Source organism: Xenia sp. Carnegie-2017, unplaced genomic scaffold (genome assembly GCF_021976095.1).
Source record: "Xenia sp. Carnegie-2017 unplaced genomic scaffold, XeniaSp_v1 HiC_scaffold_16, whole genome shotgun sequence".
Taxonomy (NCBI): domain Eukaryota; kingdom Metazoa; phylum Cnidaria; class Anthozoa; order Malacalcyonacea; family Xeniidae; genus Xenia; species Xenia sp. Carnegie-2017.
Genome location: NW_025813469.1, coordinates 11940977 through 11952986, shown reverse-complemented (window position 1 = coordinate 11952986; position 12010 = coordinate 11940977). Strand labels below are relative to the sequence as shown.

The 12010-nt window shown below is 34.2% G+C and overlaps 1 protein-coding gene across 6 annotated transcripts in view; it reads left to right on the top strand.

Annotated features, from left to right (window-relative positions):
- Positions 1-7605, top strand: part of LOC124437488 (pleckstrin homology domain-containing family G member 4B-like) — a 65166-nt gene extending 57561 nt beyond the window's left edge. For all 6 annotated transcript variants that reach the window (XM_046987453.1, XM_046987456.1, XM_046987451.1 and 3 more), the window contains 13 exons: positions 81-156; positions 224-327; positions 740-809; positions 884-973; positions 1330-1422; positions 1573-1623; positions 1695-1772; positions 2263-2298; positions 2365-2499; positions 2855-2956; positions 4812-4890; positions 5528-6294; positions 7110-7605. In XM_046987453.1, coding sequence (XP_046843409.1) covers positions 81-156; positions 224-327; positions 740-809; positions 884-973; positions 1330-1422; positions 1573-1623; positions 1695-1772; positions 2263-2298; positions 2365-2499; positions 2855-2956; positions 4812-4890; positions 5528-6294; positions 7110-7115 — 1687 coding nt within the window. In that variant the 3' untranslated portion in view covers positions 7116-7605. The remainder of the gene's footprint in view (positions 1-80; positions 157-223; positions 328-739; positions 810-883; positions 974-1329; positions 1423-1572; positions 1624-1694; positions 1773-2262; positions 2299-2364; positions 2500-2854; positions 2957-4811; positions 4891-5527; positions 6295-7109) is intronic.
- The last annotated feature ends 4405 nt before the right edge of the window (positions 7606-12010 follow it).

The following is a 12010-nucleotide window of genomic DNA, read 5'->3' as shown; positions in this document are numbered from 1 at the left end:
TTTGTCCATAGAAATCCATCTTTTGTCCATAAACATCCATATAATTTCCTTAAAGACTCAAGGCCATTATTGTTTTTTAGAAAGTTGTTATATATTGTGGATGAAATGGTCACTACCGAAAGAGATTATGTCAAATCCTTGGATTACGTAATCCAGGTAATCTTGGAGTTAATTTTATGAAGTGTATACGTTATTAGTAATTTCGTAGAATTTCTTCGTGTAGAATTATGTAAAGGAAATGGAGAGTGACGATCTACCGGCGTCATTACGAGGCAGGAAAAATTTAATATTTGGAAATATTGAACGATTGTATGACTTTCACCAAAGGTAATTTTTCTGTTTCCAACATTTCTCTCTTGTTGACAGACATAAAATCTTTTGTTTAATCTCGAAAGTACATATCGGTCACCATCTTTGATATGGCCGCGCGGGTTAGTAGAGGCCTGAAATTTAGTTTACTATAAGTACTCCTGGCTAGTGGTATACTATACAGACTGTAGACTAAGCTTCCATATTTGAATGCTCAACAGACATTTTTCACAAGAACTTTAACATTTTCCTTCATTCAAGACTATAACTCGTGTTCTTTGTTTGAACTTAACTTCTATATTTTAACGCTTAACTTCATTTCACAGAAAATTTTCACAAGAACTTGAATATTTTCTTTCATTCAAGACTAAAACTCGTGTTGTTTGTTCAAACTTAACTTCCATATTTTTATCTTGATTTTCTTTCACAGACATTTTTCACAAGAACTTGAGCAATGTCTAGAAAGACCTTATCAAGTTGCTGCTACGTTTTTGAAATGGGTGAGAAAGACATGTATTTTATCTTGAAGTGAAGGAAAATTATCATGAAACTTTTTGATTTATTTGTGCTGTAGGAAAGGCAGTTCTTTTTGTACGCGTTGTATAACAAGAACAAGCCGATATCTGACGAGCTTCTTCGTGATCATGGTAGCGTTCATTTCAGGGTAAGAAAATATCTTCGTATTTATTCTTTCTATTACTAATAAGTCCTTTTAACAACAAACCTTCTCTCTCACTTTTGCTTTCTATCTCTGTCTTTAGCTGCTACCTCGCTCCTTCTTCAACTGCTCTCTTAGTCTCTTTCTGCCTTCAGCTGCTGTGCTGTCTCGTTCTTTCTTAAGCTCCCTTTTCCCTTAACCTTCAGGTGCTGTGTTTTCTTTCTTCAGCTCCCTTCTACCTCTGCCTTCAGCTGCTGTCTCGTTCTTTCTTCAGCTCTTCTTTAATATAACAGCCATTGACAGCAAACCATTTTCAACAATTATCTCGCACATTGCCGACGATTTCAATCTTTCGTTTAAAGAAACGACAAGATGAACTGCAAGATAAACTGGATTTGTGCAGTTACCTCATCAAACCTGTTCAACGCATTGGAAAGTACGCTTTGCTTTTACAGGTAAAAAAAGAGATTTGATATTTGATTGTATCCACCTTGAGTGGAAAAATGTCTGGTTTTCTAAATATGAAGAAAAACATGCATGAAGTACCTAAGTTTTTGTATTTTATCTTTATCATTATTTTATTCATCTGCTGCCCTCTTTTCTAGGACATGATCAAAGTGATTGAAATTCATTCCTCGTTTACAACGCATCTACGGGTAATTTTTTAATTATTTTATGTCTTGCTGACGTCATTAACTTTATAACATCTCAACACTTGAATTTTTAGAGTGCTGTTGAAATGGTCAAATCTCAACTACGACATGGCAACGATCTTTTGGCTATGGACTCTTTACGGGGATGTGATGTATGCTTTAATGTTATTTTTCATTTTTTAACTCGCGAATCTCTTTAATTAAATTACGAACTAAAGCAAACGATGTTATTGATGGTACCTGTGTTCACGTAAATATGAAAGGGTTGAAGCAGTTGTGTAGCCCTGGAAATTTCAGTCCTGAAAATCGCAGAACTTTTTCAACATTCGTTTTTTATAAAGTACTTTACACTTCGATGATGTTTTTTTATCAACTTGAAGCTATTCGCTTATTTACGAAGTACAATATGGCTTTTGAGCTTGATTCTGTTGTGTGAACAATTTGCCTTTTGTAGACAACTTGCCGACCTTTTTAGCAGCGTAAATCAGTCTACACTTTGTAACTGTTGCAACAGTTGCATTCTGATTGTTCAAATGCTAACCCATTGTTTGTGAAACCGTTGTCAGGTTGTTGGAAAGCCATGAGTGAGCGAATTTTCAACGAAAATTGTTCGAAGATTCTCAAAAAATTATTTTGCTTTAGGTCAACGTAAAGGAACAAGGAAAACTTTTACGTATGGTAAGTTTGAATTAAATTATTTGAACTTCGATTTTTTTTAGTAAAAGGGTAATTTCTTCAATTTAGGACGATTTCATCGTGTGGCAATCGAGAAAGAAACACTTTCGTCGAGTATTCCTTTTTGAAGACATGGTACTTTTCAGCAAAGCAAGAAAACAAACAAGTGGCGCGGATATTTTTATTTATAAAAGCTCACTAAAGGTTTGCTTTTTTTGTGCGAAAATGACTTTAAATCAGATATGGACATCCAAACCACGATTAGATATCGAAGTCCTTTGTTCGCGTGTTTGCAACGCCATAATCTCGATAGTGGTTTTTCTTTCTTATTTCGTGTCAAGATTGGATTATGTTTTCCACAAAATTTCTCACAGGAAATTTTCTCAAATGGAGAGTAGATTTACAACACAAGTCTATCAAAACATAAGACGGATCGCACTGTTTTTGTTTTCAATAGCTACCTAGTTATTAATGAATTTTTTTTACAAGAAAGATGTACTTTTAAAGTTGGCTTCCATGAACCGAAATACATTATCCTATAAACATGTCATTTATATAGACGGCAGACATTGGTCTGACTGAGTCAGTTGGCGAAAGCGGTCTTAGATTTGAATTATGGTTTAGAAGAAGGCGAAACGCTAAAGATACGGTTATTTTAGAGGTATGAATCTTTAAAGGACATTGGCAACGAAAATTTTTTTTTCATACGTTTATCATAGATAGCTATGGAATACTTAATTTCGTGTTTTCGTGTCTCTTTTGAATTTTGCTGTTGAGAAAATTTGACATAAAGTTGAACCTTATCCGCCATTTTGAAAAAAAAGCCTTATGCTAAATTATGCCGGAATACATTACTGACGCCATTGGCTGGTATCCTCTGAATGACACAATATAAAATACTAGTATTATAATAATATTTAGCACATTTGTTCACTGGAATTTTAAAACAAAAACAACAGTCAGCGGTTGTTACGATTATAAGACGTAGAAACGTTTATTTTAGCAGATCTTACAACTAGGTTTTGCCGACATACCAAGTGTAAGCCGTGCAATAGAAATATTTCAACAACAAGCGCGTTTTATACACTGAACATTTCGTGCAATAGAAATATTTCATTTTACCATATTACAAACCTGTCACCAACAAATGAGTTATACGTTTAATTTATTATTAATATACATAAGAGTCTTTGAAAGATTATGTAGTTTTATATAGGTGATAAGCTATAAGCCGCTATGTTTTGTTCATGACTGTAGAGTTTCGTTTATCCGTAATGTTTTACGTGCGTGTTTGTGTGCACAATGTACAAGTACACTTTTCTATTAACTTTATAACTTATGAATGAATACAAGTTTTGGGTGGATCACTCATGCATTTTGCTTTTGCGCAGTTCGTGACAATCCTTTGAAAATGATATGGCATCGCAATTGCAGATCATAACAAAGAACATCAAAGAGCGTCTGTCTAAGACTAAATTTACGGTCTTTCGTGATGATATGCGTATTTAAAATGTGTATAAAGTCCGTCTGGTGACGCGAAGCGTTTTCGTATGCTAGCATAAACACAAGCAGGAAATGGTCGTCGATGTTTCTTCCCCAAAATTTGAAAAATCCACCTAGAACATCTTTGATAGGCAACTAATCGATACAGCTTGTGTATTCTCTCTAGATCCTCATCAGACAGGGGCCAGTTTTCTTCAAGATACCGACACACGTCTATCTTTAACACACTTTCTGAGAGCATATTGTCCCTAAATTCCTGGTGTGTTGTCAAGCAATTTACTCCTTGAGTTTCTGTTTGGCTTAGCAAAGCCTCATACTCATCGTATTCAAGCGCTTTTTCGTGGCAACAAAAACACTCGATTGCCTTTTTTGACAAAGTACAATGTCCACACTTACACCAACTAAGAGTTTGAAGGCGCTAAGCATTTGCTTTCTCAAATTCAGCATCCGAAGAGGACAAGTCGCTGTGCTCACTCTCCTGTTCGGAACCGCTTTCTTCACTAGTTTCGGCCTTCACTTCAGGTTCATATTGATAGGGCAGAACCTCACCCGGTTGATTTTTGTGTATGTCATCCATTACAGCAAAAAAACCCCGTAAAATACGCTTTAAATGTGTTGTAACGCAGTCAATCACAAAGTACATTGTATTGTTGTTTTGACTGCTCACCAGCCAATGACGTCACTACCGCTCGAGATAATTTTATCAAAATTTTTTCCAAGATGGCGCAATTTATAAAACTTTTGCTGCAAATATCTCAGCAACAAAATATTTTTGAGAAAAAATTTTTTTATTTTAGTTGTTAGACATCACAAAGGTTCAAAAATATGCCATAAAAATTTTCGTTGCCAATGTCCTTTAACAGGAAGGCTATCTTTATGTTATCATGCCTGTACTTGCATGCAGCAAAATTTGCCACTCGCTTGTCTGGAGGTAAATTCCCTCAATTATACATACTGCCGTTATGAACTTTTAGTGCATGTTCTACAGAATGAATTTGTAGTTTTATTTTTAGGCTAAAAACTTGGATATCAAGACATCTTGGGTTATAGAAATAACAAGATTGTTATGGCGTCAAGCAGTCAGAAACAGAGGTAATGTTCTGTTTATACGTATATCCGTGTCATCTATATTTTCATAACTGTGACATTCATAACATGAACAATTTTCACCAGAAAAACCATATGGAGTTTGATTGTGTTTCTTTTTTAGAAACGCTGACCATGAATATCTTCTCATTATATATGATATTATAATATGAAACAAACTAGAACTGTGTTATGAATTAGTTTACACTCGATTTTGTAGTTTAGTTGGTAGATCATTGAAGACAATGATTATCTTGTTACTATACCTGAGTACATCACAACAACATGATGTTATTATCTTCGATATTAACATATGAAAGAAACTGGAACTGTGTTTTAAAATATCATCATAGTCCACAGTTGATCTTGTAGTTCAGTTGCTAGTATATTGAAGACGATGATTATCTTTTTACTATACCTGAGTACATCACAACAACGTGATGTTATTATCTTCTATATTAAGATATGAAAGAAACTAGAACTGTGTTTTATAATATCAGAGTTTACAGTCGATTTTGTAATTCAGTTGGTAGAACATTGAAGACAATGATTATCTTGTTTACTATTTTGTTACCACAGTTGATTTTACAGCTCAATGCAAATGAATCTTACACAAAACTTACAAACATCGTTCATTCTCTAGAGTACGGTTTAGCTGAAGCTACAACTGGTATCAGTGTTGGTAGTCAACCTGGAGAACAAGTTCCCACGACGCGATCATCGTTGTTTGATGACTCGTCAAACTTTAGTCCGACGATAACAATGTCAAGCATTTCTTCTCCGTACACTCAATACACCAGCCCTCTTATGGACAAACGTCGATTTATACGGAGGGTCTCGAGCTTGAGACGAGGCAGTACCGACTACCTAGCGAGCGGCCTTAACTATTCTGCTACAAGTGCCCCAGCTAGGTCAATTCCTTTTCGAAAAAAGTCAACAGATGAAACGAAATCGTTGTTGAAGAAAACGAAATCGAACGCAGGTGACGGAGCGGATTCTGGAGATGATCAAAACTTCGAAAGACGACCTTCGCTTAAAAAAAGACTTTTCGGTTCACGAGGGAAAAAATCTGTCGACAAAGCGCCGCAAAATGGTTCGGCTGAAAATATAGTGCAAAATAACGATATTCCGGGTTCCTCTAAGGATGGAAAACCCAACATTGACTATAATTCAACGAAAGCGGCAAAAGCTTCAAAGCGGAGGTCGTTTATAGGTATTTTTACAAGTTCGCGACCTCCTAGCGTCGTCGACGGCCAAAATATCAACGATGGGAAAATTCATCAACGGAGACAATCAGATACCAGTGCTATAACTACACAAACTCCAGAAAGTACATCACCTACAAACAAGTCAACCAAAACTGACATTGTCCTTGATCAATCACCGTCACAATCTAGCTATCACACAGTGGTAAGTCCCGGAGAGTTACAGGGTCGCGGGGTTTAGAATAATGAACAGGGTGGGTAGAACATTCGAAATAGTTCCTGATTATCTGTAATTCTGACGTCTCAATTACAAGTAATAGTTTCCACTATTGTTTTCACTGGCAAAAGCCAGTTTTGAAGAAAGTTAATTAGTGAAATGTTTGCCGCCATTACTAAAAATGATGTGCGAAAGCTTTTGGAGGAAAAGGATGCGGAAAACACAAAAAAGGGTGGAAGCTGGCGTCAAATATATTTATAACATATTTAAGCGAGAAGAAATTGAATAGACCGTCTGAAAAGGACAAATCAGCTGAGGTTCTCAAAATGTTTTACATCCATCCAATTGTCTTCTTTTTATTTCAGTCAGTTGAGGGGAATGAGAAAACAATTATTGAATTCAGCTTTCGCATGATATCAAACTCTATCTTATCCAATAATTATTTGATGTATCTAAGGAGAGCGGTATTGCTTACTTTAGAAGAGGTCTGGTAATTAGTTTGAAAATATGATAATACGTCTATTTTAGGCCTAGTTTAAACGTCGAACTTTACATGAACCGAACGCATTTAAAACAAGAGAAAATGAGGACGTTCATCTCATTTTCTTTTGTCTTCAATGCGTTCGGTGCATAAAAAGTGCAACGTTTGAAAAGGCCTTAGATTCCTATTAAACTTTTTGGCGGGAAATTGGAGTAGGGTATGATACCAAAACGTCTAAGGTTTCATAACCTACGAAAGGTTTGCATATTCATTGTTTGCTTGTGGCAAAAGAAATTTAAATAATGGTTTGCTTTTCTTGTAGGTTTGATGAAATTGCGAAGATATTTTTATTACAGATTATACACTTGTATATTTTATAATATTAGTATGTATCAATTGTTATAAGTTTATTATGTAATTAAAGCACTATGATGTAATGGTAATTTAACATCGGTGATGTAACACCATATTGGGAAGATGTAAATATTTCGCTCGCCTTTTGTAAGGCATAACAGAATTTTAGAGGACACGGGACAAAGAACACTCACATTTTGTGAAAAATCTACTCGCACCTTTATCGAATTCTATTGAATATTTTTGGTTGTTGACTCGACAATCACAAATCAACACAAAATGTAAACAAAATAGAGACGTTAACAGTGGATTGATGTGTTGAAAATTTGGATTTTTCCAAAACATGCAAGAAAATGATGCGTTGAATGTTGAGTTTAAAGATATTTTATGTAGCAATACCTGACATTGTGCATTCTTTCTTAGTCTTCTGCGCAGTAAATTACAACATGAATTACGAAAGAATATATTATATTGTATTATTCACTTGAGCCCGGTAAGCGAGATTCAGCGAGGCGTGAAATGATTTTGAGTCATTGAAAAGAGTAAAAACTTAAAGCGCAAAACGTACAACCTTTTCTTGAGCGTCATAAGTCATTTTAGTCGTAATTTTCAAATCAGGCTAAATTATTTGCTTCATTTTAAAGGTTTTGTGAATTCCTAAGTCAGAGCATAGAGTAATTGTTCAAATAAGTTTTTCATTGTGAAATAGTTACTCTTTTCCATTCGCCAAAATGATTCATCGCTTCGCTGTTGATGTCACCTTCCCAGGTTCAACTATAGCTGCTGGTATGGTGATCACATCATCCCAGGTTCAAATCCCTGTTGCTTTCTTTGCATATCGAGAGGAACATTTGTGGTTGTCCATACGGCGATCGCATCATCTCGGGTTCAAAACTGATATTAACGTTTTCTTTCACCTCAAAGTTTAAAAAAATGAGAAAATACGCCAGAAAACCGTTAGCATTCGATGTTGAGCGTATAGCTCGACTGGCCATCACTGTCCTCCTGTGCATAAGATCTTGGTTCGCCCCTCTGACAACACACCTTAGTGTACGCGGCAGGTGGGAATACAAAAAGTCGAACTGAGGATCGAGTGTCAGGTGGTAAGAAGCGAATGTAAGGGCGTTCTTTTTGCTCTTGAATTTCCTGACTATTAAAATTTAAAAAAATTGACTCCCTGTTCCTAGGGAGTCATAAAGAAACTTTATCGAAAGACTTAGTTTTTTTAAGAGTGATTTTTTGTGTGAGAAACTATTTCTTTTTTTTATTTGCTCTTCTTTTTCCTCCTTCCTCTTTCTCATCGGAGAGCGTGTTTTTTCTGAATTTATACTAAGTGTCGCATTCCATTCTCTAAAAACTCAGTAATAGAAACGCCCTTCTTGCACTGTTGACCACCACTATTTTCTCATTCCTTAACTCATCCTAGATCTAACTATATCTTATTCCAGACAGGGTTTGAACCTCCACTTTGCAACCTCGTAAGGTTGTGTCTTGCAGTAGACCAGAAAGTTCGTTGAAGATTACTGATCAATTTAATGTACGATTCCGGCTTTGTAGTAATTAATTAAAAAAATATATGTATGAAGGTATTAAATTAGGATTAAAGAAGAGCTTTATGCTAAAGAGAACGGAACAAACTAAAAATCATAATTGTTAATTTAAGTCGTACAAGAGTGTTGCATTGTATAAATAGCACATATTAATGTTAGTTTGATCATACATGAAAAATACATATATAGTTTTGAGCCAAGAGATAATTTCCAGCGAAAGGGATATAAAGGCAAAAGAATTTTGTCTGTACAAGTCTTTCATATGCAGCACTTTTCCATGCGGTCATTCAATGAAGACTTCTTTAAACGCCCATTGTAGTATTTGTTTATTCCACAATTGATAACTTCTTTTAAAGGATTCAAGAGCGGTCTACCATTAGAGTATGGTCTTTCATCTAAAATGAAATACATTTTGTGATCATTTGTTTTCTGTGGTGTCTTTAGGAGTGTTGTGCTGATTTCAAGAGTCATATCATCACGCAGCCATAAACATCTTTAAAAACTGTGTAAAGAACGTAGCTGATATGAGAAACCACTGTATATATAGTCGTCATGGCGTACTACAATATCTGGCTTTTTGCGTTACGCTAGCACTCGATGTCAAAGCTTTAGTATAAATCGCCATCTTATCAAATTCTTATAAATGGTGCAGTGTATCCATCGACGTATGCAGTTTTGGTAAACGCTGTTGTTACTCTGCTTTTCTGGTTTATAACCTTGCGTCGTTGAGAATTCCTTCGAGTCACCATCTAATTCTTCCTCAAGATCAAACTAACGTTGACGTGTTTGCGTCCTCAATGTAGTCTTTCAAACTTCTTTCTCATAATCGATTTATACACAAGTTGTCGCTATTTCAGTATAAATAAATTTCCTTCTTGCTCTTCCATTGCCTTTGCTGTTGTAGTTTCTTTTCGCTTAAATGTGTTGTGTCAGCAGTAACTTTTAAGTGCTTTCATGCTTTATGATGACTGATGAATCCCACAGGGCCACATTTTTAGTCTTCATACAAACGATTGGTTTATCAATAAATATAATTAATTTCTGTTTTGTCTCGTTGATTTTTACTTGTACATGGTTAAAAAAGGAGCTCTTTCGTAATCAGGAAATTGACGAATCGTTGAGACTCCATAGCCCGATCATCATGTTAAGCTAACACATGCTTAAACTATTATCATTTAGGTCCATGTAACATCTGAGTGATGCTAACTAGCTACTATAGATATGATCAGGGTTAAGGAATAATTCTAGATACAATGAAATACTATGCAAAATAGAAATAATAAATTTCTAATATAGATCGAATATTGATACACATGGTTTTAATCTGCAAATTACTAATAAACAAGAACGCAGACCGAAAGGTAGAAAAAAACAAGCAAAAGTTGGATACAAAAGTGAAAAAGAATACAGTAGACACATAAGTAGACATAATGGAAGACGAAAAGCTAACTAAATAATAATCACAAGGTAGAAAAAAAACAAGAAAAAAGCTGGATACGAAAGTGAAAAAGAATACAGTAGACAAATAAATAGACACGACTAAATGCCAACAAAAAGGTAATCACAAAGGTAGACAAAAAGGTAAACAAAAACATAACACAATGGGTACATAGCTAGAAAAAAGGAATACAATAATAGACGTAGAAGAATGTACAATAAATGTAATGAGCAAAAGAACAAAAAAAAATAAAAAATCGTTCAAAGATGGGTTCAAAGAGAATAGATCCGAGATGATTACAAAATCAGCTCAGGAAATGATAAAAGGTTAAGATAATAATTATGGACCCCATAGACAAAACTATGAAAAGATGCGTTTCAGGTATAAAAAAGAATTACTCAAGAACAAAATGTAGACAAAAAATGGAGCAAAAAATAAAACCTAAATAATCGGAAAGATAGCCCGAAAGATATAAAATCCGAGAGAAAAGAAGTGCACACAAAGATCAATACTTGGTGGACAAAAGGTAAGACTAAAGTTAATATAAAATGGATTGAGAGGGGACAAAATGGCACATACAAAGAACGACTAAGAATCCTAAGGGAAAAAGATACAAAATAAACACAGAACAAAGGACAAGAAAAGGGCACAAAAGTGGACCCAAAAGATTAAACTAAAGATTAACAAAGAGATGACCTAAGTTAGGCCACACACAAAAATAGCTGAAAACAAAACTAATGAAAACAAAAGACAAAAAATAAACACAAAGTGAATAAAAGAGAGATCAAGTTAAGATTAAAAAAAACAAAAGATAAAACGAAAAAAAATAGGAAAAAACAAAAAGTGACAAAGAGGACTAAAAGAATATAACAAAGACAAAAAGAAGTACAAAAAAGTAGACTTATTGATAGACAAAAGATCAACAAGTAGGTAGACACCATGGTTGACTTAAACGTAGACTAAAATATCAACACAAAGGTAGACTTATATGTAGATTTAAAGGTAAACACAAAAGTCGAACAAAAAGTAAACACAAAGGTAAACACAAATGTAGGCAAAAGAAAATTCTTAAAGGCTAACAGAAAAATAAACAGAAAATTTTTATACAAAGATAAACAAAAAGTGAACCAAAAGATGGGGGAAAATTAGATATTAGAGAGAGAGAACACATGATTAACAACAGACAAAACTCAAAGGTGAAACAAAGAATAAACAAAGAGTCCATAAAGATATACCACAAGTAGACGAAAAGGTGAACAAAAAAGTAGAAAAAATAGAAGCAAAGGTAGAGCCAAGCTGTACAAAAACGTTATACAAAGAGACAGACAAAATTATAGACACAAAGGAAGACACAATTAATAATCATTAGATTAACAAAAGATAGACAAAAGTACACTTTATGAGATCGAAAATAAGGTGACATAAAATTACGATAAAAGAATCGAAATTACTAAGTAAACGATAATGATGACAAAAAGTAGGAAAATAGACAAAAATAAAGAAACATATAAAACTAAAAAGATCCACAAAATAAAAAACTGAAAAGAAAACATAAAGTGCTAAAAAGATGGACAAAAAACAACAAAAATGAACCAAAGGAAGTCTTATACATTAAATAGGAAATAAAGGTAGACACAGATGGAAAAAAATATAGACACAAAGAAAGAAAAATTCAGACAAAAAAGAAGACAAAAGACATACGTAAAGATAGACACAAAGGAAGACACAAAAATAGACACTAACTAGGTAGACAAAATGATATTCAAAAATGCATACAACATTGTAGACAAAAAATTAGTGGATCCTAAAGATTTTAATAATATAGTGCAAACCCTTATAGAAATATCATGTTTTAAGTATTAGTAAATTGCCAAATTTGAT